Here is a 27087-nt window from a genome sequence, read left to right on the forward strand (position 1 = left end):
GAAGAGTGGGAGACGTGCGGAGGATGGAAGGCCGGGGATGGAGGAGGATGTTTTAGTTTGTGCTGGCTCCGTTTTGTTTTAAAATGAAGAACAGGGAATCTTTAAAATGCTGATGAGTATGAGAGGATAGAGCAAGGAAAACTGATCCAAGATTGAGAGTCGTTACTGACTCAGCAAGAGGGATTTGCAGGAAGTCTGGAATGGGACAAAAAACAAGCAGAAAGATGAACTAGAGAAGAGGAATCTACTTCTTACAATCTGATCACGGAAAAGCTGCCAGTATGGGCTTCCCCTTGCATTTCTTCCCATCCATGTAGCTTACACTGGAATTCCAGACTACTCAGTCCTCTGAAACAGCAGACATCACCCTACCCCCTCTTCCCACAGCGCAGATCTGTTCATCTCTTTTCCAGGGACTTGTGAGTACACTAGGCATCTTAGTATCTCCTAACACTGCTTTAAGCACAATTTTTATGAAATAGATACCTAAATGATAAATAGATAGATAACTACCAAACTTATCCATGAATTTTTCTCTCAATAACATTTTCAGCAAGCTCAATTATATATATTTGAAAAGGATCCAAAATTTCATTAGTCCCATTAAATCTTTGTCAATGATAACCCAGTAAACTTTGTAGAACATAAGTGCAAGAAGCTTCCGGCCATAAAAGTTACACCTCAATCTCAACAGAGTTGTTAAGCAAGAAAATGGTGACTTACAGACCTGAACATTTCCTATTCAGATAGGGTATCCTGTATGAGGGAGATACGACTTATTCTCTCGTTTGCTGTTATTATTAAGCACTAAAGTGAAATGTGTTAAAAACAGAATGGAAAGGTATCCCTTTGCTTAGGAGATCTCATCAGTTGGATGAATCTGAAGGAAACCACATAATTTACAGTGTAAAATATGAAGCTAGTAGATTGCTAGCACCAAAATAGAGCCTCTTAAAGACACTAAAAAAGGACGAGGAGAAGATGAGGCAGGGAAGGGAAGGGGATGAAGGAGAAGGAGAAAGGGCATTCTATATGTTGCTCTAAAGTCTATCTCCAAGAAATAAAGAAACGGGGAAAAATCACTGTGACTCACCTTGGTGGGTCCATTTCCATTAATTGCCACTGGTAAGGTTTCATAAAATACATTTTTAGCTCTGGCTTTGCCATTTTCAAATCTCAAAACAACTTCATCTAGGTTAAAAAGAAAAAAAAAGGACAGATTTTAGTCATTTAAAATGTGTGTGTATTCATATCTACATATATGTGTGTGTACATTATTCTCTATCTTCTGGTTGTTGGAGAATCTCCCGCAAGTGCCATTCCATGTGCCACAACATTTCTATGAATTTTGCCTAAGCACACCAGAGAGCACTTCAATCACTCCAGCCAGGCACCATCAACTGAGGTGCTAAGCCACTGAGGTTTCCGGCAGAAGGAAAGCTTCTTTATAATCCTGCCCCCAAGGACTCTGGATAGTCATGTGATCCAGGATGAACTAAACCATTGAATTGATTCAACTGTGAAATGGGATCCTTGCCTGCCTTTCAAAGTTCTCATGATGATAATAACAACATAAATATGGGAAATAGAACACTGCCAGACATAAGCAAGGTCTCCACAGTTGGACATCATTGAGAGCACTGCCAGTTCTTGAAAATCAGGCCTCATGCCAATTCCAGGAATACACAGGTCAGGTGGTGTTGTTTCCCACATTTTCTAAACACTCCAAACTAAATGCTTTCATCCTGAGAAACTTTATAGTGTATGCACTGCCTTGAAGAGTTGTACTGAATTGCAATGTATTTTTAATGTTTAAAGTATTAATGCATTAGTGAATTAATGTGTTTTTATTTTTAATATATTAATTAATTGATGTATTAGTATATTTTTGCTAAGATATATGTCTATCAAGGAAAACAAACACAGGCATACATGCATAGGCACACAAAAACACAGACACACAAACACCTACACATTCCATAGTATATGTGCCTGATTATCAGTTACCTTCAGCTAGGTAAAGTACTCTAATACTCATAATCCTGATAATTCACAATATGAAGAACTTATACTGAAAAATGTGTAATAATAAGGTATAATTAACTTAAAAATATATCTACAGTCTCCAGATGGTGAAACACTAAATTCTAAATTACCTAAAGCGAGAAGCTTTTTTTGCACCAGTCTTAGGACATGATTTTAAGTAAATGAATTTCATTATGTCAAGTTAAGCTCAAATCCATTATTTTTTATTTTTATTCTATTTTATTTTTTTAAGATTTTATTTATTTATTTGACAGAGAGAGAGAGATCACAAGTAGGCAGAGAGGCAGGCAGAGAGAGAGGGGGAAGCAGGCTTCCTGCTGAGCAGAGAGCCTGATGAGGGGCTCGATCCCAGGACCCTCGATCCCAGGACCCCGAGACCATGACCTGAGCCCAAGGCAGAGGCTTAACCCACTGAGCCACCCAGACGCCCCCTCAAGTCCATTATATTTTAAAAGTGGTAATATCTATACAATAAACCTTAATCATACCCCCAAAATAGATATGACAAAGGACAGACAGTTGAAAACACTTGTATTCATTTGCATACATGAGCAATTCAGTATTTAGGAAACATACCTACAGCTCCATTTAATGCCTGGAAAATTTTGCATTTGTGATCCAATGTGATGTTAATAGCTTCCTAAAAAGGAGAATACAGATACCATTGAAATATGCAAACAACACTATCATGTTACTATATTTTATTTTTTGCAGATTTTAAGGATCTTATTTGTGAATTTTTCCAGCAATATTCTTCTGAAAGACAGAAAGACTGTAATTTTATAGTTGATTGAGTTAAAGGATAAAGGGAATGGCAAAGTATTCATGCTACCCTCCAAATATTTCCACTTCCTTACTTTATGACTAATTCTGACCAGTGACTTTTAGCAGAGCTGAAATATTTTGCTTCTAACCTGGAGCATGGAGCTTACAGTTTGAGACCCTAAGTGTGCTCTCTCTCTGGGACATGCACTGGTAAAGTCTAAGATGGCTGCTCCATCAGCCCGGGTCCCAGGTGAGAACAGTAAGCAAAAACCCTCTGCGGACCTACAGTGGACGTAGAGCAGGAGAATCAAACCTCTGTTGTGTTAAGCTCTTGGGGTTGGGATTATTATTGCAGCATAATCCCCGATCCACCTACTACAATAGGTTTATAATTATCAGTGTAATCATAAAGATTAATCTGCTTTACAAACATTATGATTCTCAACATACCAGTTTTTCAGCTACATTTCTCTGTATAATAATACTCCTAAAATTGACTTTATATATTGTTAGAGACTGATGTTTGTGTCCCCTCAAAATTCATATGAAGCCCTAATCTACAATGTGATGGTTGGTATTTAGAGACAGGGCCTTTGGGAAGTGATTAGGATTAAACTGAGGTCATGAGGGCGATGTCCTCACGATAGAATTAATGTCTATATAAGAAGAGACACCAAAGAGTTCATATGTACTCTCTCGCTCCCTTCATGTATGTCTGAATGGGCCCTTGTGTCTGTGTGTGTGTCTCTCTCTCTTCAGCATGAGAGGACAGGGCAAGAAGCTGCTGTTGTCTACAAGCCAGAAAGAGAGTCTACACCAGAAACGAACCAAGCTGGCACCCTGATCTAGGACTTGCAGCCTCCAGAACAGTCTATGGTATTTTGTTATGACAAACAGACTAAGACACATGCTAACCAGATAAAATTTTATACTGCCAGAGAATCTTTTTTTTTTTTTTTAAGTTCAATTAGCCAATATACGGTGCATCATTAGTTTTTGATGTAGTGTTCAATGATTCATTAATGGTGTATAACACCCAGTGCTCATTACCACATGTGCCCTCCTTAATACCCATCACTCGGCTACCCTATTCTCTCACCCCCTTCCCTTCTGCAACCCTCAGTTTGTTTTCCAAAGTCCAGAGTCCTGAAAAAAATCTTAAACAGGATTTATACGACTAAAAATATTATGGACTCAGCAGTGAGAGTTCAGAGAAAGCATCCTAAAGCAGAGACAACTAATAAGACTCAAAGTACATTCATAGTTGAACTACACTGAGAAAGACAAACATGATGCTTCATGGGCTAGACCTCATGCCAACAGTAGGTCTCTCCTCTCAGATTAAAAGCAAGTCCTCAGGCTTGCTCTGTCAGGCACATAAGTGGGAAAGCAAAAAATGGAGATGAAGAACAATAAACATTTTAAGAATAAACATTTCTTCAGTATTAAGTGTCTAATGAAAATATTTAGATGATTAAACTATTTATCTAAGGAACAGAAACAGCTAGAGTTGGAAACTCACCATAAAATATACTTTTAAAAACATGTTTAGAGTAATACCACCTACAAATTACACAATTCAGGACACTTGAGAACTATATCAGTTCTAACTTATATCAGTTATATACAGTGAATTTATGAAACATTAACTTACATTATGTAAATATACTAAAAATATTCTCAAATTAGGGAACTTCGGTTTTACTTTTCCTCCAAGGTTTCATTTAAATCAATCTCAGGATTGTTCTCTCAGGGACTGGTAACACAGCTATTGTCCCTACATTCCCTTCCTTAATAATAGAACTCAGATTTTCAGTAGGATGTTTCTGCTTGAAATAAAGGCCAACATTTTCTTTCCATATTGTGCATAGCCACATAAATATGTTCTGGTAAAAGAAAAGAGAATTTTTTTTCTTCTAGAAAGGTTATTTAAAGAGAGTTGATACAACTGAGATGGCCCTTTATTTACTATTTTGCCTGTTAACTGCCTAGAATATGGATGCAATGGCTGGAGCTCCAGTAGCTATATTAAACTAGGAGGTTACATTGAAAATGGGAGCTATTCCATACCCTCTTCAGTGGATCAATGTAAATTTTGGTGTAAAATAGCTGATCATCATCATTATCCTGGAGATTCCATTGTTGAACAATCTTGTTGATATATGGAGCATAACCAATAAATCCTGCAATATAACAGAGTGAGATTAGAGAATTTAGTAATCAAAGACCAAAGCTTGTGTCTATAAATTCCACTGACCAGTTGCATAGAATTGTAAAGCCATTAGGCCTAATCCTTAGGTTGGAATTTTACAGCTCACCATGAATGAGTTTTTATTACCACCAACTACAAATCAGAGACTCACATAAACACATTCCCCAAATTAACTGACACAAGAGAGGGAGTAATGTTTTCCAAGGCCCCTAAGGGAAAAAGTTACTAGGAAAAGAATAGAATAAGACAGAGAATTTTCTTCTTGACCTTCTAAAATGCTCTTTCTTGAATCCTTTGGAGAGAATTCACTGTTTCTGGGGAAAAAAAAAATGTCTCTACTACAGTGGTTTTAATATCAGTGCCAGTGATGCTAACAAAATCAAAGGAATGTTGGAAATGTCACTGACTGCAAACATCTCAAAGAAATTCTATATCTAGGCCATTTTGGGAATTTTTCCTTTCCTTGAACTAGTCATTATTGTACCTGCTAAACCATTTTCTGGCAAGATTTTGTGTGTCATAGTCTGGAGAAGGAAGTCTAAAATTGGATTGTTCCCCTTGGCCTTCGAGCATAAGTATTAAATTTGCCACTAACAGTTGTCTATAAAAGACAGACAAAAGGATCATTTTTCCCCCTTTTGAATCTTCCTCTCCATTTCAGAAATGCAGCCAAGATGCTAAGTTTCATTGACAAGCAATACTTCTAAAAAGGGACCAATTGTTAACTCCTTGAATTGAAAGAAAACCTAATTTTTTATACTCAATATTAAAATTTCCTTGTAGGAATAAAAGAATGAAAAGAAATACGACAAGGAATAATGTTACCTAGAGAAAACAAGACAAAATGAAAACATGCTTAAACCAATCATTGGTTGCTCATTCTTATTATTTTCATCAAACTAAAAAATTCTAAAACACTGAAAAATAGTGCATTTTTAATTCTCTATGATGAAAAATATGTCCAAGTAGTGACACATAACATTTTCCAAAGGCTTATATTGCTGTTTTTCAAAAATTACTTTCTCTTATCCTTTTTATAAATCTATTTCAAAATTGAAAAGAAATTCCATCTATTTTCAAATTATGTGAGATATATTTCATATGGTTTATATTTTTTTATTAAACTGCCATATTATGTTTATAACATTGTGAAATTTTCCTGGTTAGGAACCATGTTTTCTTTCCATGGCATATATTTTTAAACTAAATGATAAAATCACAAACAAAACTCTTGTCCCTTAAATAACTCCCCATTCATGAAATTACATACACTTTTATTGAATATATTTAGATTTCCCAGCATCACTTTAATTACTATGACTTCAGAAAGCACAAAAACCATGTTTTGATGTCCTTATATGATCTCTTTCCCACTTAAAAGCACCTTTTCCTTAATTAAACTAGCTCATAAAGGCACTCACTTGCTAGTCTTCTGCTGTTTCCACAGCACTGTACATCTGTCTGAAATTTAGATTCCTGAATAAATATATCAATATCTAGATGAATTTACATATGATATTTTATTACATATGTCATGTTAAGAAAGATTAATATATATAAAATAAAACTTCTCCCAGAGGTCCATAGCTAAATGGTTTTTAAACAATCTAGGACATCGGATAAATTAAAAGCTGTGTGTTACTGAGAACCTGACAGTTTGGAAGTAGAAGTTGCACCAATCCATAATTAAGAATTCAGACAGAGACATCAAAAGTGAGCAACAGGGTGCCTGGGTGGCTCAGTGGGTTAAGCCGCTGCCTTTGGCTCAGGTCATGATCTCAGGGTCCTGGGATCGAGTCCCGCAATCGGGCTCTCTGCTCAGCAGGGAGCCTGGTTCCCGTTCTCTCTCTCTGCCTGTCTCTCCATCTGCTTGTGGTATCTCTCTGTCAAATAAATAAATAAAATCTTTAAAAAAAAAAAAAAGTGAGCAACAATCTTAGGAAAGGCTTCATCAGTATATAAAACCATAAATCCAAGAGGAAAGGATGGCTAAGGCAATGAGGTCAGAGCGACCAATCTGAGAAAACCTACGTTCTGACTTGAATGTGGAAGTAAAATCCAAAGGTGGTAGATAGATTGGGAGAATAATAAAATGATCAAGAGATCCCCCAAACGATAAACTATGGTTGTATTGAAATGGAGAGAAAAAATGAGCTGAAACTAGCCAATACAAACTGGAATTTAAGGTTTCAGAAGTGCAGTATTTATAATGGGCTGACCAAGTTCCAGGGTACAACTGTGGGAATGGGTTGCTAAAATATATTGTGGGGAAATAGAGCTGGCATTGAGGCATCTCAGAGAAACTGTATTACTTGCTAAAGGTTTCATTGCTATAAGCAGCTTGAGCAGAGCCTAGAATCCAAAAATGTTGTTACCTCAAGTAGTACTTACTTGAACTAGACTGAATAGCATCAGTTATATACATGCAAATCACCCAAAAAATTTTGTTTTCCCACTTGCAAATTCCATCCAAACCGTTTTTCTAACATGTCCCCCATCCTATTTGGTTACATCTTCTGGTCATATGTTTATATTAATCTCAGTCTAAGGAAAACATTTTGGAGTCATAATAATGTCCAAAGTCAGTTTTATTTTATTTTTTGAAATGAGAGGGAAAAATGTAATAATTTGTTCCTTTAATCCATGATTAAAGCTAATGCAGTACTTTATACCCAGACACTCAATGCCGAACTTTTTGACTAGTGACTCTGATATATTTAAAATATAGATAAAATTAAGTAATGCCTATTTTTACAGCTACGTAATTGTACCTTGCACTTATTCCTAAGTATGGGAACTTACTAAACCCATTATCCTATAGCCAGAAAATTCTCCATCAAACTATGATCAGAAGACCTGAATCCGTGTTGTTTTTCCTTGAACAACTGAATGTCTTTAGGAAAAGTCACTTAAATTGGGGAAACATGGATTTTCCCACTTTCAATCTGGAAATAATATTTATACCACTTAGTTTTGTTAGGAGTATCATATAATATGATATGTGGAAAACCTTTTGTCAACTACAAAACACGCCATGGATTCTAAACTGATATATTTTTTCATAGTAATAAAAAAGATAATGGTTATTTAAAGTTTCATGTCTATAGCTACATATATCAAAAAAAGGTTGTTTCCAAGGACAATGGGGAGGGTATGTGCTATGGTGAGTGCTGTGAAGTGTGTAAACCTGCCGATTCACCGACCTGTACCCCTGAGGCTAATAATACATTATATGTTAATTAAAAAATTTAAAAACTTTCAAAAAAAGGTTGTTTCATCAATCTTTATAATTTTCTGTGACTAGCATTAAACTTCTCTGCCAGTATCTTACCCACCTCCCGAATTCAGGTAGCGTTTCCCAATGTGCACAATGGGATACTTGTCTGCTAGTCTTTTATCTGGCCACAGAATTCCATCTGCTGCAAACACAACTTTGTGGTTTGACTTTTGGAACTTTTTTAGAACTTCTTCTGGACCACCAGCAAATATGACATTAAAGCTGTTTAATGAGGGGGGAAAAAGAAGTTTTAAAATACACTGTGAGAATTTAGGCACATAAACCAAGAAATAGTCACTAATAAAGTTAGAATTTAAAATCCAACCTAAGATTAATACCAGCTATTTACAGAATACTCCCAAACAATTTTCCCTCAAGTTAAATTATATGGATTGTATTAAATTATTCATGTTTACATTACACTGGCAAATGAAGTCCAAACAAAGACAACTTTTCTTAGTACTAGCTTAGTATCCTCCCAAATGAAAATGCTAAAACAGTGCTTAAAGGTTAAGAAATCAATAACTCGCTATAGAACTTAATAAAATATAGATGCAAAAGAAGCTGCAATTATAATTGACTAACGTTTCAATGTCATTTGTACCCTTCCATTATAATGTCTGAAGATTTTATCTTTGATGAAATGTGTTCAACTACTCAATATCACCTATATAAATTTATATTTGAATCACTATTTAGCCTAAAATCTTAAAATAAAAGTGTTTAGACAACTGCATCTTTTTAAAGCTCAATATATTTGAAAAAAAAGTCTAAAAGTTGACACTAGAATTTAATGCCTATGGTTTCACTGATTTTTCTGGAGACATTATTGCTCATTGTTCATTCATAGAATGATAATGATTAACAAAACTGGAAGTGTAACAGTCACTACCTGATATGCTTCCACTCTGCAAAAAAAAATTCTTTATTTTCGTTATAACCGACAAATTCTTCGGCATCCTTTTTTTTTTTTTTCCACATCAGAGTACCTCAAGACCAAAAGTTTCTAAAGATCATAATTTATTGGCCTGACATCCCAGGCAGCAAACAATAAGAACAAACAAATGTTGATGAATTCAGCACCAAGTTTTCCTACCAGCTGATAGTCTAGAGTCACTGCTGTGATATGTGAGTGGAGGAGTAGAGGCTGTTCCACTGCCTTTCCCAGCCACCCTTGCTCTCAAAGAGCTTGTTAATATGCCAAGATAGTAATAATGCATCAGGCAAGATTTAAGAACTTTCTAGATGTGAATTATTTTATCAAAATAAAACACACTATTGCTCATCTCTGTCAAAATAAAAACCCCATGAAGTTTTAAAAATTGCTTTAGCAAGAATAGTGTAAGTTTATCCTTGTGGCAGAGATGCTGACTGATCCCATATACTTTCCTGAGCATTTATGTGAGTAACGGAATCCTCCTGTGTTAACTGGGCAAATGGCCATCCTGCTAAAGACTACTCTGAAGATAGATGTGGCCACATGATTACGTCTGTCCCCTGGGATGTGGGCGGAACTGGTGTGCTTCTGTAATCTGCAGGTCCTGTACTTTACAAAGGAAGCTGCTTGTCCTCTGTCTGCTCCTTCCCTCTGTTTCTTCTGCTTTCATGGTGAACTACACTTCACAAGTAACAAATACTTGACATACACACACCCTCACTGTATAGCACATTTTTGAATCTTAAAACTGAGAGAGTTAAAATGTTACTAATGTGCAACTCAATTTAGTAATTGTGCCCAGCCAATTTTTTAAAAAGTAAAAATAAGGCTGGGATCAGAGAGAGAAACTATTTCTTTTCATTTTATGTTGTTCTAGAGGATTTAAATTTTATGATCTGTTTTTTTCTTCAGTTACAGAAAACAGTACCTCAAAATTAAAACATGTCTAGATATATACATTTTGATACATAGCTTTTTCTTTCTTCCAGAATCAATTGGCAAGCTTCTGTTAGTACTATTAATAATACTATTAATAACATATTCATAAAGGGACTGAGGCCATGCAATTTGAAGTCTGCTGGTTGGATTTCTAATTTCAGCTCTGCCACATGCTATCTGAGTAACCTTAAACCAGTTACTTAAACTCTTTATGCTTCCATTTCTTCATGTAGAACATAGGAGAAGGGAGCACTGATGTCATCGAGTTATTGAAAAAAAGCCAAAAAATTAAGAACAATACATGGCACATTATAAGTACTCCTTGAAGTGAAAATTAACATTATTGTTACTAGAAGAGACTGCAGTAATGGGAAAAGCAGAAGAAAAACTCACTTTTAAGTTTATACCAATCTGTAATTTAAAATAATTTTATTTTTATATACACGTGTGTTAAGGTAATTTTTAAATCAGAATAAATATGTTCTAAAACCTCAGACTAACTTTTCCCTGTTGATTTAAAAAACTGAATCTGACTACACAAAATAATACTTTAAAAATATCAATTTCCTCTTTTTCTTATAAACAAGTACAACCTAGCCCCTCAGTATGACCACTTTATATTTCTGCCTACTAAGATAATCCTATCTTTTCTAACAGGGCTACTTTCCTGAAGACTACCAGTTGTTGATATATGCTTTATAATATTAAAGATTAGGAAAGAAGACCAGTATCATAGGTAACTGAGTCACAAGAAGCAAGGCAAATAAATTAAAACTTCTGAGACAGAGACTGACCTACAAGTTGCAGAAGAACCCCAATACATTGTCTGGACACAGAAAAAGGGCTTATTATGTCAGAGAATCACATGATTGGATACTGAGGCCAAATGACTCAGAAATTTTGCAGGTAGCATTGTGTCTTTAGAGGTATAAATACACATTTGGAAAGTGAGAACTTTCTGTCTTTATAATCCTAGTGAAGGATATAGTATCCACATTGTATGTCTCAAACTATTAGCAAAAGCCAGTAGCTTGAAAAGGAGGATTTGTAGCAACTTTTACTTTTATGATTCAGTAGTTTATAAGTATGCTTTACCTTTACAACAAAAACCAATTATTTTAAAGCAAAATGTAAGTGCAAAAATTACATTCATGTAATTCAAGTAAGAATCTGAATAAAAACTTAAGGTTGCTAAAACTTTCCCATCGTATTTTAGTGGCATTGTTATTTCTGTGTTTAAGTACTTTAGAAAAGCTCTCTAAATTGATTTAAAACCTTTCAAAGGGAAGAAAGTTTTTCTACTTAAAATTACTTTGGCCGAAGAAACCAAATAATCAAATTTTTAAAAAATGCACAACAGTCACAAAAATAATTCTCGTAGGAATTTGGTCCATTTAAATAGGAATAATAAAATTTCTCCATAGTTAACTCTGGTAAATATTCCTGGGTCCTGCAGAAACTATAAGGTCCCACCTTATGTGGTCATATTGAGTTCTCTAACAGACATGTCAGCGTTCTGTCTCCAACAGTTCATTCAAACATTTACAAGCGTTTGTCCTTCTGTGTTCCCTGTTTCTGTGGCACCATCAACAACCCAGTCACCCAAGTTGAAAATCTTTCCTCCAGCCTTGCCTCCTCCCTTTCTACAGCCTCTCTCATCAAATATTTCACCAAATCCTACTGATTCCATCTACTTAATCTATTTAGCATTCAAATCTTCTCCACTCTCTCTAGAAGACACTGAAATAGATTGATTCAAAAACCCTAGGAGCCCTCACATTACCTATCTCCACTCCACTTCTGATAAGGACTGTCTAATAAACTCTCCTGAAAACCATTCCAGCCAAGACTGGATCAGTGGTTCCCAACTAGGTCTAAAGCAGGACTCTACAAATAATTACTATCTAGCCTTTTACAGAAAATACTTTTGGCTTTGAGGGCAAAAAAATTTTAAAACAATTTTTAAAGCAATTTTTAAAACTTCATGGGGTTTTTACTTTGACAGAGATGAGAAATAGTGTGTTTTATTTTGATAAAATAATTCACATCTAGAAAGTTCTTAAATCTTGCCTGATGCATTATTAATGTCTTGGCATATTAACAAGCTCTTTTCTCATTTTGGGTCTCCTTTTCAAGGACACAATTCTGCTGTTGTGATGCACAAGCAGGCAGAAGCAATGGATGTAGCTGTGTTCCAATAAAACTATTTATAAAAACAAGAAGTAAGCTAGACCACGGTTTACCAATCCCTGACCTTGGAATAAAGTCTAAAGTAATCAGCATCACAATAATAACATTCTATTAAGTAACCTGTTCTGAGACCAGACTAAATTATTCGATCTGTCATCTGTGTTTACCCATAATGTTCCATCCACTTAGCACATCTTTTCCCAATTGGGTCCACACCATTCACTCTTGAGGCCCATTTCAAATCTCACCTCTTCTATAAACTTCTAGTGGATCAGCCTAAATGGAAAAGATCACTCCTTTTCTTTTAACTCCCACAGCTCTTTTCATTTCCCCTTTCATGAAACATTTTATTTCTTGCTCTCCATGCTAGGAATGCCTATTTTATACTAGACTGCCTATTCTTCCTTCATTGGCTTGATCCACATCTTTATTTATCCATGTATTCCCCTATGCCTTGTATTTTGTATTTTGAAGATAGTAAATATTTGTCAAACAAACGAATGAACAAACAAATGAATGAATGAGTCATCTCCAGTCTTAACAAGAAGCAAAAGTTACTGGGTAGCCAGAAAAGAAAACAACAGAAGTGTTCCCTAATTTTATTTATTTGTTCCTCCCCAATCCAACAATTTCTTCATCACTGACACAAACCTAAGCCAAAAGTTTTAATCACCCAAACTACTTGCAGAGCAGAGAGCCCAACATGGGGCTCGATCCCAGGACCCTGGGATCATGAACTGAGCTGAAGACAGAGGCTTCAACCCACTGAGCCACCCAGGTGCCCCAATTTAACTATTATTTAAATGTAGAGGAAATTTTTTCATTTAATTAACCCAACCTTTTGACTTTTTATTTTCCCAATATGGAGAGTGACCTGGAAACAAGTAGTAGTGACTCGTGGCCTCACAGGTGGCTAGCTAGCAGCTTGAGTAGTTTGGTGTCTTAGTGCCATTCCTGCCTTGGCTGTCTTCTTTGTTAGGTTATTCCAGCTCTAGCCACTCAGAAAACAGTCTGGAGAAAATGACTCTCCAGCACGGCAGTGTCCTCATTAACTTCTACCTCTACCCAACCTCAGTAAGAATTCTGTACAGGAAATGAAAGTCTGTACCATTTGGAGAAATAAGTCTCCTAGTAATACTTAGTTTTTAAAGTAGTACCCACTTTTTAAGAGCTAATTCCTACCCCTTCCTTCAAAATTCTTGCAGTAAATTTATTTATCATTTTATACTGTGCTTTTATTGTAATGTATTTTGTAAGTTCAACTGAATCAATGTTGTTTAAAAAAAAAATTATTTATTTTTTTAAGTAGGCTCCACACCCAGTGTGGGATTTGAACTCATAACCCTGAGATCAGGAGTTGCGTGCTGTACTGACTGAGCCAGCCAGGTGTCCCCTGGTTGATAGTTTTAAGTGCTTTTTTTTTCCCTAGGGGGAAGGGACAGTGGTTTCATAATACTGGTTTGTGGTATTATCTATAGAAATATTGACATGTATTAAGATGAGGATGTGATTAAAGGTGTGTTGCTACTTGTGTGCTTCAGTTTCATTAGACTTCAGACTGCTTCCTCCTCTCTCTCTCTGCCTGCCTCTCTGCCTACTTGTGATCTCTGTCAAATAAATAAATAAAATCTTAAAAAAAAAAAAGTTAAATTTATCTCTGCATCATGAGAACATTTAAATCTGACACATATTAAGTACATAGTAAATATTCAATAAATCAATGAGGGAATTAAAAAAACTTTTGAAAATCCCCCAAACTTATTATTATGCAGCTACAACATGCCAGATACAATATTTATAGAGTTATGGATGGAAAAACATATCCGAGGGCAAGATTTCTGTCCCATTCAGCCCTTTCTTCCTGATTCCAGTTCCAACCACGGGGGCTACCATCGTATTTTGCACATAACAGATACTTAATACATGTTTACTCAAAAGAACAAACTTCAAGGAGTAGACAATCTGGTTTGGAAAAAAAAATTATATATATATATATTACATATTATACACACACACACACACACGTGTATTTGTATACATACATACTCAGGCAAATTAACGCCATATGAGAGTATCATATATCAATTTACATATAGACAGATAATATAAAAACATACATTTATATATATATAAAAACACCCAATGCTTCTCTTGCATATAACTTATTTCATCTTCATTCCAACATTCAGTAAATATTAACAAGAACATTTGAACAATTTGAAAAAAACAAGTCACTCATTTCCTACAAAATTCCTAACCATATTTCAGACTATTCTGGATGAGCCAGAAGGCAGTGCAATATATTTAAGCGACAGCTAATGATTTCAATCTTCCATTCAAAAAAGGGAAAAAAAGAAAAAGAAAAAGCAATACTAGAACTAAGAACTGTGATACACTTTGCCCTTCTTTCACACTAATATAATGAAATGTTGTCCATTGCTAATGAGTAGGTCCTTTGTGTCGGCACACTTAAATTGTCATCACTGCCAGGAAGGAGGAGTCCATCAAATAAATCTGCCATAGTTGGTTAAAATTATAGTCATCATACTTGGAAAGCTTTGCTTTCAGAAAATTTTTTTTGTGTCTTCTGTATCGACTATGTAAGACAAAAACTGCAGGCATATTGGGTATGTAACCTGAACTATGAAAGGTATAAAATACTTATTCCATAGAATAAAATAGATAGGATCTGGTCATCTATTAAATGAATAATATAAATTATATTTATGACAACAATAAAATCATAAAAATATTTTTATAAATAATCAAAACAATCAATAAAACATAGTCTTTGACAATTTTCTAAAAGTAAATGATTCTAAAGAGACTATGCCAAAATGCAATTTTTTTTAACATCCAAACTTTTGGATACATATTATGTCTTTCAAATTAAGTCTGTTCAGTTTTATTTGTAAAATTAGTATAATGTAAATTCCTTGAGCGTGGGATCTATGTTTATCTTTTTCGTAGTGTTAAGTTTAATCCCTAGATCACAGTTTGTGCTTAAAACATGAGTACTAAATGTAAAGTGAAAAGTCTTTCCACTTACCTCACTTTCTCAACAAAGTAATATTTAGATAAAGTAAAAAAAAAAGAAACATTGGCCTAGATATGGAAGACCAGAAGCATCATATTCATGACTTCTGACAATCAAAATTTGTTTTTCTAATAATTTCAATCTTTGAGATTTAGAAAATTTGGATGCTTTCCTTCCTTTATAAATCATTTTGTTTCTCTAAATGAATGAATGAATGAAGAAATGAATGAAGAAAATCCATGTAACTGTAAAACAGTTACAGGGCACCGGGTGGTGCAGTTGGTTAAGGGCTGACTCTTGGTTTTGGCTCAGAGTTGTAGAATGGAGCCCCACTCAGCAGGGATTCTGCTTGGGGCTGTCTCTCCCTCGGCTCCTCTCCTACTCTCTCTCAAAAATAAATAAGTAAATCTTTAAAAAAAATTACAAACAGTTTCAAAACATCCACTATATTTCTCCTCTTGGAAGAGCTATTCCTCGCTCTTTTAATGCAAGTTTCTGTTAGCTAATATTTATGGATACCTTGCTATTTACCCAGACAATATTTAAATCAGGTACATCCCCCAACTTCACTGAAATAAGGAGAATTAGAATCCAAGATGATAAGTGAATGGAAGCTAGCAACATACAAGAGGTAAGGCATACACATTAACACAGAAAAGATTTGTATGACTAAGATTATCCCTGCATTTTGAAGCAGTGCTACTTATCCCCAATCCATGTCCCAGAACAGAGCCAACTAGAAAACTACTATAATTATGGCTTTACTTTATATTCATTTTAATTCTATATTGACTTCTGTATTGTAACATTTACTACAATTCTAAGTTTTTAAGTTCAGTCTTCCTTACCAATATCATTAAATAGCAAGAGCTTATAAACAGCAAAGTCAATTCCTTTATGTTACCTCAAAGTCATAAAGCTAATTATATTTAAACAAATACTTAAATGAACGGAGGAGTCTCTATCTACCAAAATTCTTGATATTTTCAGAAAGGAAATACTCCTTTTTGGTGAGGTCAATAACCCCCACCAAATAAGTCCTTTAAATATCTCACATATTGAGAGTCTTTCAAAATGTAGTACCATCTGCATTCTGTTTAATGCCATTATACTCAACACCACCAAAAAAACAGAAATTTCTGTTTTGTCCAAATCCAAACTCAAATAATTATACCAACTTTATTTCTAATTACTTCTAAAGAATCTTGGAACACTGAAAAAATGAAACAAAATTTTAAAAAAGGAATTTTCTTAAGTCTAAAAGAAAAAGAATAAAAGAAATAACCAAAGTTTTCATTGGACATTAATCTGATACCCAAAATATTCTACCTCATGCTTATTTTGGGGTCTGGATTCTGCTAGTTTATAATTTACTGTATCCAGTACAGAACAAGCCTGTGGAGATATTCAATTCGTGTCTAATTTACTTTGTTACATACTGGTCTATACATTATTCTAAAAAAAAAAAAAAAAGGAAAAAACCCTGTTTATTATGTAATGATTATTAGATCTGACCATCTGTCTTCAATGTGACTAAAGTAAAAGAAACACATAATTTACAAGGTAATTCTAAAAGTATTGCAATGTGCCTTGTAATAAAACTCAAAGGGCTCAGATACCTTGATTAAGGTGAATTATAAAATCATTATGGAATAATTTTTCTCCTTAAGGGAATATGCAGCTACCAAGCTACAATATTTGTCCTCAAAATTGTTATGAGTCAATTCCAAAAGAACTCCTCACACTCCTCAGTTACAAGTCATCAAATTCATTATAATTATTGGTAGTTGCTCTAATCAAGAAGAGAGTGTCAGATTTATAAAACATCTAAATTATATTCACACATATACACAGACATACACACACTACAGTATGAAATAACTTGAAAAAAGTTTGTAGTACTTTCTTATACGAATAGTTTCAGTTTTCATTTTAAGAACCCAAACCCTTGACAAATATTTGTTTATATCTAAATTAAATACGATAAATCTTACCCTACAGAGTACATTTATAAATATCTAGTCTCTTAATTTTTTTTTAATATTTTATTTATTTATTTGAGAGAGAGACAGTGAGAGAGAACATGAGCAAGGAGAAGGTCAGAGGGAGAAGCAGACTCCCCATGGAGCTGGGAGCCCGAGTGGGACTCGATCCCGGGACTCCAGGATCATGACCTGAGCCGAAGGCAGTCTTCTAACCAACTGAGCCACCCAGGCGCCCTAGTCTCTTAATTTTAAATGTTCATCCAAAAGACAGTTTAGAATACATATTCCCATGGAATAAATGTTATAAATTGTTTCCAGATTAATTCACAAAAACCTATCTAAGTAACACAAGGGATTATTTGGAGGTATTGGAAATGTTCTAAAGGGCATCTGGGTGGCTCAGTTGGTTAAGCAACCAACTCTTGATTTTGTCTCAGGTCATAATCTCAGGATTGTGAAATCAAGCCCTGCATTGGGCTCTGTGCTGGGTATGGAGCCTGCTTAAGATTCTCCGTCTCAGGGTACCTGGGTGGCTCAGTTGGTTAAGTGCCTATCTTCGGCTCAGGTCATGATCTCGGGGTCCTGGACCTAAGTCCCGCATTGAGCTCTGTGCTCATTGGGGAGCCTGATTTTCCTTCTCCCTCTGCTGCTCCTCTGCTTGTGTTCTCTCACGCTCTCATTCCAATACAAAAAAAAAAAAAAATCTTAAAAAAAAAAAAAGACTCTCTTTTCCTCTCCCTCTGCCCCCTCCCCCCAAATAAATAAATCCTACTGTTGTCATTTTTGTCAAGCTGGATCTTAACATATCACCTGAATAAACAAATGCAACCTCAAGCAGTTTTCAGATATCTCAAAGTATCCCTTTTCTTAAAGAGAAACAAATGGCATCTTATTACATCAGCTTCTCCCAAGGCTAAATCTTAGATTGTGAGTTGGTGGTGGGAGGAGGTCGAATGCGGCAGGAGGGTAAAGGCGGAGGTTAAGAGGTTCTTCTGTAAACACAAAAGGAGGCTTGGGTGTCTAAAACCATTACTGACACATGTGTGGTAACTTTCACAAGCAGAATTTGCCTCAAAGTCAAGATCAAAATGTACATGTGGCAAGTGCAAGCTCACTAAAATGGTTGTTTGAAATCCATGGTAATTTTAAACCAAAACATACTTAATATTTCATCTGAACAGTTATTATGAGCTTTCTACTCTTTTTCTCAAGGATAAAAAATATATAATAATAGATTCTGCAGGAAAATTGCCAGTATGCAAGCTGATAACAGCTATCCCACATTTCATGTTGCAAGAACAGGTTAGCTATAAGCAGAACTTTATTTCCTTCCTGGTAGACATTAGGGAATTCTAATAAAGCAAGTATACAGAGCCTCTCAACTTTTAATGGTTGATGGCACCAGGACTTCATTACGTCTATTTTCATTTCAAAATTTATGCCTTTCTTATTTATATATCTGCATAAGTTATGGTTTTGGATTTTCAAATTGAGGGAGAGATATAGTTTATGTGCTGCTGAAGCGAACACACAAATTGAGGGGGAGATATAAATAAACTGTCCTAAGTTACAGAGGAAAGTGCATGGGGATTTGAAATGAGCAATCAATGACCAAAAAATAAAAATAAAAAGGTAGAAAAAAATGGAAGAAAGAAGGTAACAATCACTAATAACTCATGACAACTTGACATTATAAAAACTTGTAGAAAGAAGGTAAAGACGTACAGTGGACACTTGAAATGAGGTAGAAGGAAAGTAAAACAATATGCAAAAAGATATTCACAAATTGGAAAGGCTTTTCTTTTTAAAAATGGGCTTTCTCATTTCTCACTTTTAGCTTTTCATGATCTGTTTCTTTCTGGTTGACCAGGATCCACTGAGTTATTCTCAACAGAAAAGCTCAACATGATCTTTCTTCTACCTCAAGTTAGGATTAAAATATGAATTTCATAAAAATGTTAGCTCATGCCATGTTTTCTCATTGTTGCTTATTCATCAGATTCAATCCATTACACAATTATATCAGACCATGGTTTTATAATCATGAGTAAAATCTACTTTTTAAATAATAATTCCTTATGAATAAAAAAATTTAATATATAATCTACAAATATGAATTTTGACACTTTTTATAAATAATTTCATGTAAACTTAAAAATCTATAGAGTATTTCTCTTACCATTCAGTAAACAAAATAACCAAATCCTCTTGATTGGCATAATGTTCCATGACTTCTTTCATTAATCTCACTTTCTGGCCCCCTCCAATACTATTAATTCCATCACCACCTCTCCACTCTTCTCCTTGACCAAGGACCTATAAATGAAATCAACATTTATCACTGAGTAAAACTCAAGTGATGACAGTAACATAAAAGCGAGAAGTCATCAACAACTTGTAGAGTATGACATAGTATCCACTCTTTCAACATTTTACAAAATCACGAAATCACGACGCAACAGAGAAAAACACTTGATGCACAGGTCAGGTCATGATTCTTCAATGTTATCCACCCCATAAAACGCCATTCCTAATTTTACCATTTCAAAAGGAGAGTCTAATCTAAGGAGATCAAGAGATGCGGGGGGGGGGCGGCACAGATAGTATTTCTCATATCTTATTTTTAATTTGTTCAGATAAAATAAAAAAGAAAATACAGAAATTTCCATAACACTTTTCAATCTGGCAGGAAATCTGTATGATGAACACTGAAAGCTCAGTAACTCCTGGACAGGGCCCTTGGATGATTTTCCTACTGAATCATATGGGTCATTCAAGGAAAGACAGAGGGCATTAGGTCCAATGTCACTTACTTTACCTTATAAATCTTAAAACTCCCATAACCCTCAAAAGCATCATAATTTATCAATGCAAGAAACTGCCTAAGCACAGTTAATCAAAGTTAAACTTACAGCTGTTCTCCTCACTGTTTGCCTTAGGCTCAGCAGTTGGCTCCCACTTTGGAAACGCGTGGTAACACGGGGCTGCTTCCATAGTTTGGTGATTATAAATAATGCTGCTATAAACATAGAGGGGCATGTATCCCTTGAATTAGTGTTTTTATATTTGGGGGGTAAAAATCCTATAGTGCAATTACCGGGTCATAGGGTAGTTCTAGTCTTAACTTTTTGAGGAAACTCCATACTGTTTTCCATAGCAGCTGCACCAGTTTTCATTCCCTCCAGTAGTGCAAGAGGGTTCCTTTTTCTCCACATCCTTGCCAACACTTCCTTTCCCTTGTGTTTTTGATTTTTGCCATTCTGACAGGTGTGATGTGATACCTCATTGTAGTTTTGATTTGCATTTCCCTGATAATGAGTGATGTTGAGCATCTTTTCATGTATCTGTTGGCCATCTGGATGCCTTCTTTGGAGAAATGTCTGTTCATGTCTTCTGCCTATTTTTTTAAAATATATACACAATGGAATACTATGCAGCCATCAAAAGAAATGAAATCTTGCCATTTGCGACAACATGGATGGATTATTTGTTTTTTGAGTATTGAGTTGTATCAGTTCTTCATATATTTTGGATACTAACTCTTTATTGGATATATCATTTGCAAATATCTTCTCCTACTCAGTAGGTTACCTTTAAGTTTTGTTGCTTATTAGAAAATAAATACTATTAGCTCCAACATCACTAAACCCTGAACCAAATATAAACCTGGCTGGCAAAGCCTATGGGGCTCCTAGCCTCAGATCTCTAGTTGTTACTTGATCACCATCTCTACTGCAGGTTGGAGATAAATGCTATCAAGAAAACTCAAAATTGATGTGCATCTGGATTCATATTGAGGCCAGTCTAGAAGAATTATTAGTCTAGTAGAATTGTTAGTTTTTGTCCTAAAAACTGCTTTTCTATAACCCTGTGATTTGCTATACTTCCACTCCAAAACCCCTCTGGATTTCTCCAATATCACAGTAATACCAGACCCAGCCACATGCAAAAGCCTACTCTGCGCAGTGCACCACGCTAAGCTCTATTCTCTATTTTCTTTCCACTCTATCAGTGTGTCAAATTTTAGTATGAATCAAAATCACACAGAGGTTCTGTTAAAACACAGACTGCTTTGGGGTACCTTGGTGGCACATTCATGATCCCAGGGTCATGGGATTGAGCCCAACATCAGGCTCTGTACTTAGTAAAGAGTCTGCTTGAGATTCTCTCTATGCTCCTCCCACACATGACCTCTCTCTCTTAAATAAATATTTAAAAAAATATAGGATCCTACTGTCTCTGACAGGGTCCTGCTGCTAGAGTTTGTGATTCAGTAGGTCTGATAACAGCCTTGAGAATCTCCTTTCTAACAAATCCCCAGATGATGCTGATGCTGGTGGTCTGTGGTCCATACTTTAAGAACTATTACATTTCATGATTGGGAAGACAGCAAGAGTCACTCAAATGGGCTGGTTCCAAGATTTGACATTTCATAGCTATACACCCTAGGGCAAGTTTTCCTTACCTAAAAATAAAGTAATATCTAGCTTATATGGTTTCAACAGAATACAATATATAAAGTTCCAAACAGCTTCACATATAAGGAATATCCCACACTCTCCCCAGTCCAAACTCTATAAAGATTCCCCCCCACTTACTGGATTTCAGCATTATGTTACTCTGATTTCACTGTTACTTCCATATGTCTCCTATCAGTACATACTACTATATTTTTCCTCTATACTAACAAACTTCTAACCTATTGCTCATTTATTCCACACTAAACATCTGGTTGTTAACACTAGATCTCTTTTCCAGCAGAGCTCAGCCTCCTTAACAGCTGTTCTATATTAACATTTGTACCTAGTCTCCCAGGGGTTATGTACGTGAATTCCACCTTATTTCTACATTACATACTAAAACAGCTCAGTTTTTCCCTAAGCAAAAACGATCTTCTGCTCTTCTTTTTTTTTTTTTTTTAAGTTGTTTTTTGTTTGGTTGGTTGGTTTTAGGTTGGTTGATTTTGGAGGGGAGGTTTGTAAATGTGTTCAGTTTGTTGGTTAGTTGGTTGGTTTGTTTTCCTACTTGGGATACCTCCCCATCCACCTCTTATTTGTGAAAAGACTTGGCTGACAGATCCTCATTTCTATTAAAAAATATGTAAGTAAATAAAAAAGGCAGGCCTTTCACACTCAGTTTACTAGTTCTACCAAAGTCCCCAGGTTTCCTCTGATCATTTATCAACGAGATATTCTCCTGGAGGTCAGTCTTCTAAAAAACACTTTTATACTTTTATAACCTTTCCAAACTCCTCTAAAACAAAACAGGAGGAACAACTCTCAATAATGGGACAGAAAAGCTATTCTCCTCACAGCCATGTTTCTAATTCTCTATAGACAAAGAAACAGACTATGACAGACACACCATTACAGAAAAAAATCCTTCAAAGTAAGTGAAAAACATTACTGTCAAATCTGTTATGCTGTGCTTATATATGACCCTTCAAAAGAAACATGTATATATATATATAAAACCATATTTTATGTTGTTTTATATAATGTGTTTATATAAAGCATTATCAAATATGAAGAAATTATCTAAGTGGCACAGTATTAATAACGTCAAAGTATACCCAGAAGACAATCAACTATATACACGAACTCAACAACTATGCAACCAAATTTCAACTCCCTTGTGTGGATTGCAGATTGTGGTGGTGGTATTGTTACTACTATGAAAAAATGTACTTTAGTCATATATTCTAACATCTCCATGAATTAAAAAGATATACCATACCTTCACAGTATAATTGAAGTATTTGGCAGACTGCATAAATCGATGGAATCCATCACTTTCTTTCGTTGCTACAGTTATGACTAATAATTTATCTGCAAAGACAGAAGGGCTTACGTAAGATGGTTTACCAAGAGTTTAAATGATCCCACTTTACAACCTACAATAGCGATTAGAGTCCTCACTAAACCTACCCGCCTATCTCCTGTTAGTTTTTGTAATGAACTCTTAAAAGCCACAGCAACATTGACATAACAGTCAGTACATCGTTTTTTTAACAATTAAAGGAAACCAAATCAGCACTGCTCTAGTAAATACACAGCTTTTAGTCACCATTTTATAAAGGATGATGATTATTTTCTATCCAACATAAAACCACTTCTTAGTAGGAGTAGGTAGATTTAAGAAATCATTTCAAAATATCCATAAAAGCTATTAAGGAGAATCTTTATCAGGAAAAGGCACATTGGAAAATATACAAAGGAAGCAAATACATTAGCAGATATCAAAAGTGCTGGGACATTTCTTTTAACCATAGGACATGGAAGGACCCATGGACTAAGAAAGCAAAAATTAACATCTTTTCAACATTCTAAGCACTGAGCTGTATTGCTTGATTCTCACTTGTCTGTTACCAATAACCAAAAATCCACAAATTTATAAATGTCTTCTAAGTAATAGGCAATTATTGGAAATAGCATCAATGCATTAAAGAATTTAATTAGAGGGGTGCCTGAGTGGCTCAGTGGGTTAAAGCCTCTGCCTTCAGCTCAGGTCATGATCCCAGGGTCCTGGGATCGAGCCCTGTGTCAAGGGTTCTCTGCTCGCAGGGAGCCTGCTTCCCCCCCCCTCTCTCTGCCTGCCTCTCTGCCTGCTTGTGATCTCTGTCTGTCCAATAAATAAATAAAATCTTTAAAAAAAAGAATTTAATTAGAAATAATTCCATATAAATCAAAATAATTTTCCATCAAATTTTTTAAATAAATAAAACAATATAATATATTGTATGCAATACATATAAAGAAATAGCAGATTCAACATTCATTAGTTAACCAAAAAAAGAAAACATTTCCATCGAGATAAATATCAATATTCTTAGGGTTTTTTTTTTTCCTGGAAAAAGGTGTATCTCACATAATTTTCACCATTATGAGAAAAAATTTAAGGAAAAATAAGTTATTTTCATAAAGCTGTCAGGCCCCAAATGAATATATTTTAAGAGTGTTTTTTAAACTAACCATTCTTTTAAAAAAAAATTTCATTTGTAAAGTTTCAAACAAGGCTTAACTGATTGAAAAAATGTGATATATTACTATTCACAATGAATTTTGAAAGGGAATACCAGATTTTTTGTAAATATTTTATACACAAATTGTAAGAATTATCCACAAGCTTAGATTTTGGTCAGATGGATTTTTGATACTTACTATTTTCAGTATGAAATTAACAGCAAGGATTTCAACATCCTTAATAGGAAAAGTAATGTTGGCCAGACCACTGTGTAGACAGAAATGTTACCAAATCCAATGACTCAGAAGGCAAAATTAAAAATGTGTAGTCTGACTATGTCTGGCAATCTTTTGCCAAATAAGGACTACTGTTGTTTTACTATTGTTTCTAATTACAAAACAAAACAAAAACAAAAACACCAAAAACAAATAATGAATTAGTAATTTTGTTAAAGAAAGTTATGTTTAATAGCATTACATATAAACATGTTTCCTCTGACCTGTTATTCAGCATCATTTCTAGGATGAGAAGTAAATCTTACTCAATTGGGAGCAATAAAAGAAGAAAGTGTTGACATGTACCACTCATAAGTTTTCACCCATCAATTCCAGAGTCTAACTTGGTCACCATTTATGAAGTACCCTATCAAAATTTTAACAAATTTGATACATACTTGATTTCACAATTGATTAAGGAATCAGTGGCAAAAGGGAAAAAGAATAGAAGGGAAACTAATATAGTATATTAATAGAATTAAGAGATAATTCAGCCAAGTAAACCATGGAGTTTAGCTGGGTTCTAATTTGAAAAACTAACTGCAGAAAGGTATTTTTGAGAAAATTAGGGAAATCTGAATACTAATTGGATATTTGTTATCTAGGAAATTACTGTTACTTTTTTATTGTGCTAATAGCATTGATTTTTTAAAGAGTCCTCATAATTTCGAGACACATATTAAGTATTTACCCAATGAAATAATATACAGTATTTACAGTTTGTTTTAAAATTGTCTGAGATTGAGAAGAGGCAATGAAGGAGGAGCATAAAGATTAAATAAGACTGGCCATATGTGATGATGACTGTTAAAACTGGATTCTTTTGTATATGTTTGGAAATTCCTACAATTAAAGAGAGTTCAAATTTATACACAATCCCTAATCTTCCAATAAGAAAAATTACAGAAAACTATTCAATATGAAACTCTTAACCATTTAAATAAGTAAAAAGAAGGATGAAACAGCAGAAATAGTCTAACCCAAAAGATTGTAATTTAATAAACTACTATTAGTACTTCACTCAATTCATGCACCACAACCAAAACGATAATGTGAGATGATGGAGGAAGGAAATGGGCTTGAATAAGGGGCACCCATCAACCATTACCAAAACCAATCTATAATGGTGTCAAAGAAAAGGCAAATGGAAGTTTAACTGTGACCAAATGTAACCTCTATTGCCACAGTCTGGTCCTATCATAAAATAGATTAATACAGTTTGCATGAGGAAGAAACACATAATGCATCTATAAAGTGTGGTAGATTAGAACCACCATTTATCAATGAAAATTCACACCATGGCAAAAACAAAAAAAACACAACATACAAAAACTTCTGTAATCATCTTTACAATCCCCCAAGTGCCTGTCATTCTAATAAGATTTAGTAAATATGAAGTCGCTAAATATATAGCTCTCTATAAAAATTCAGATGAATATCAGAATTTCTCAAGAAACCAAGAAGTCAGTTTATCTAGAAATGCCATCAGTATGCTATATTCTCTCTTATTAATGCAGTTCTGGAGGCAGGAGAAATACATTGTTAAAGAGGCATTCTTTCTCCAAATAGTTGTTGCTATAAGAGCAGAATTTATCAATATTTAGTGCTGACCTAATTTTTCTTTTCAAAAGCAAACCATGGGTTTTAAAGACAAAGTTTTGTGATAATATACCATATCCAAATGCTAAACCAGCACATAAAAGTCATCTGAAATTCAAATTCTTAATGACAGTCATCACATTAATTAACTCAGCATTAGCCCTGCTGCTTTTGATCCTACTATGGAAAGATAAGTTTATCTTTCCAAGAAACTTTCTCCACACAAAGTCAAACCAGTCCTCAATTTTTAAAATTTGCAGATAGCAAGAAAAATAATTCTAAAAACTAACTCATTTTATGACCAGTCCTTTAACAATGACTCTCAACCTTCTACTAAAAGAACATATCGTATCTTCTTAGTAATGGTTAGCATAGTGCAGGGACTAGCAAACTTTCACCGTAAAAGGCCGAAAAGCAAATATTTTGGGTTTTGTGGACCATATATAATCTCTGTCGTGATTCTTCTTTATATTTATTCTTTTTTTTAAATGCTTTTAAAACTTTTTTTAAATTATTAATTTTTTTTGGCTCTCTTTACAAAAACAGTGGATCAGATTTGACCTAAGAATCATAGTTTGCCACTGGGGTTGCCCAAATGAATCTTAAGACAAATTCTCGGGTTCAAATCCCAGCTCTTCCATTTATTTGTTAGAAATTGGTCAGCTCTGTATGTCTCCAATTATGCTTCATCTATAATATTATGTGTAATAATAGCACCTGCCTGATAGGTTTGTTGTGAGAATTAGATTAGTTAATATATACAAAGTGGCTGACACTGTGAAGTCTACATAAATCTACATAGGTAATATCCTCTTATTTCTACTCAACAAATGCATGGATAAGGTAGGCTTTAGTTGTGCAA

General features: G+C 34.7%; 1 protein-coding gene across 2 annotated transcripts in view; it reads right to left on the minus strand.

Moving 5' to 3' along the window:
- The window catches only part of PLOD2 (procollagen-lysine,2-oxoglutarate 5-dioxygenase 2), a 95303-nt gene that overhangs the window by 30130 nt on the left and 38086 nt on the right, over positions 1 to 27087 (minus strand). For both annotated transcript variants that reach the window (XM_082713222.1, XM_082713223.1), the window contains exons 2-7: positions 23125 to 23216; positions 19568 to 19704; positions 8359 to 8522; positions 4882 to 4994; positions 2623 to 2686; positions 1094 to 1191 (exon numbers count right to left, since the gene is read on the minus strand). In XM_082713222.1, coding sequence (XP_082569348.1) covers positions 1094 to 1191; positions 2623 to 2686; positions 4882 to 4994; positions 8359 to 8522; positions 19568 to 19704; positions 23125 to 23216 — 668 coding nt within the window. The remainder of the gene's footprint in view (positions 1 to 1093; positions 1192 to 2622; positions 2687 to 4881; positions 4995 to 8358; positions 8523 to 19567; positions 19705 to 23124; positions 23217 to 27087) is intronic.

This window comes from Mustela nivalis (assembly GCF_964662115.1).
Source record: "Mustela nivalis genome assembly, chromosome: 1".
NCBI lineage: Eukaryota > Metazoa > Chordata > Mammalia > Carnivora > Mustelidae > Mustela > Mustela nivalis.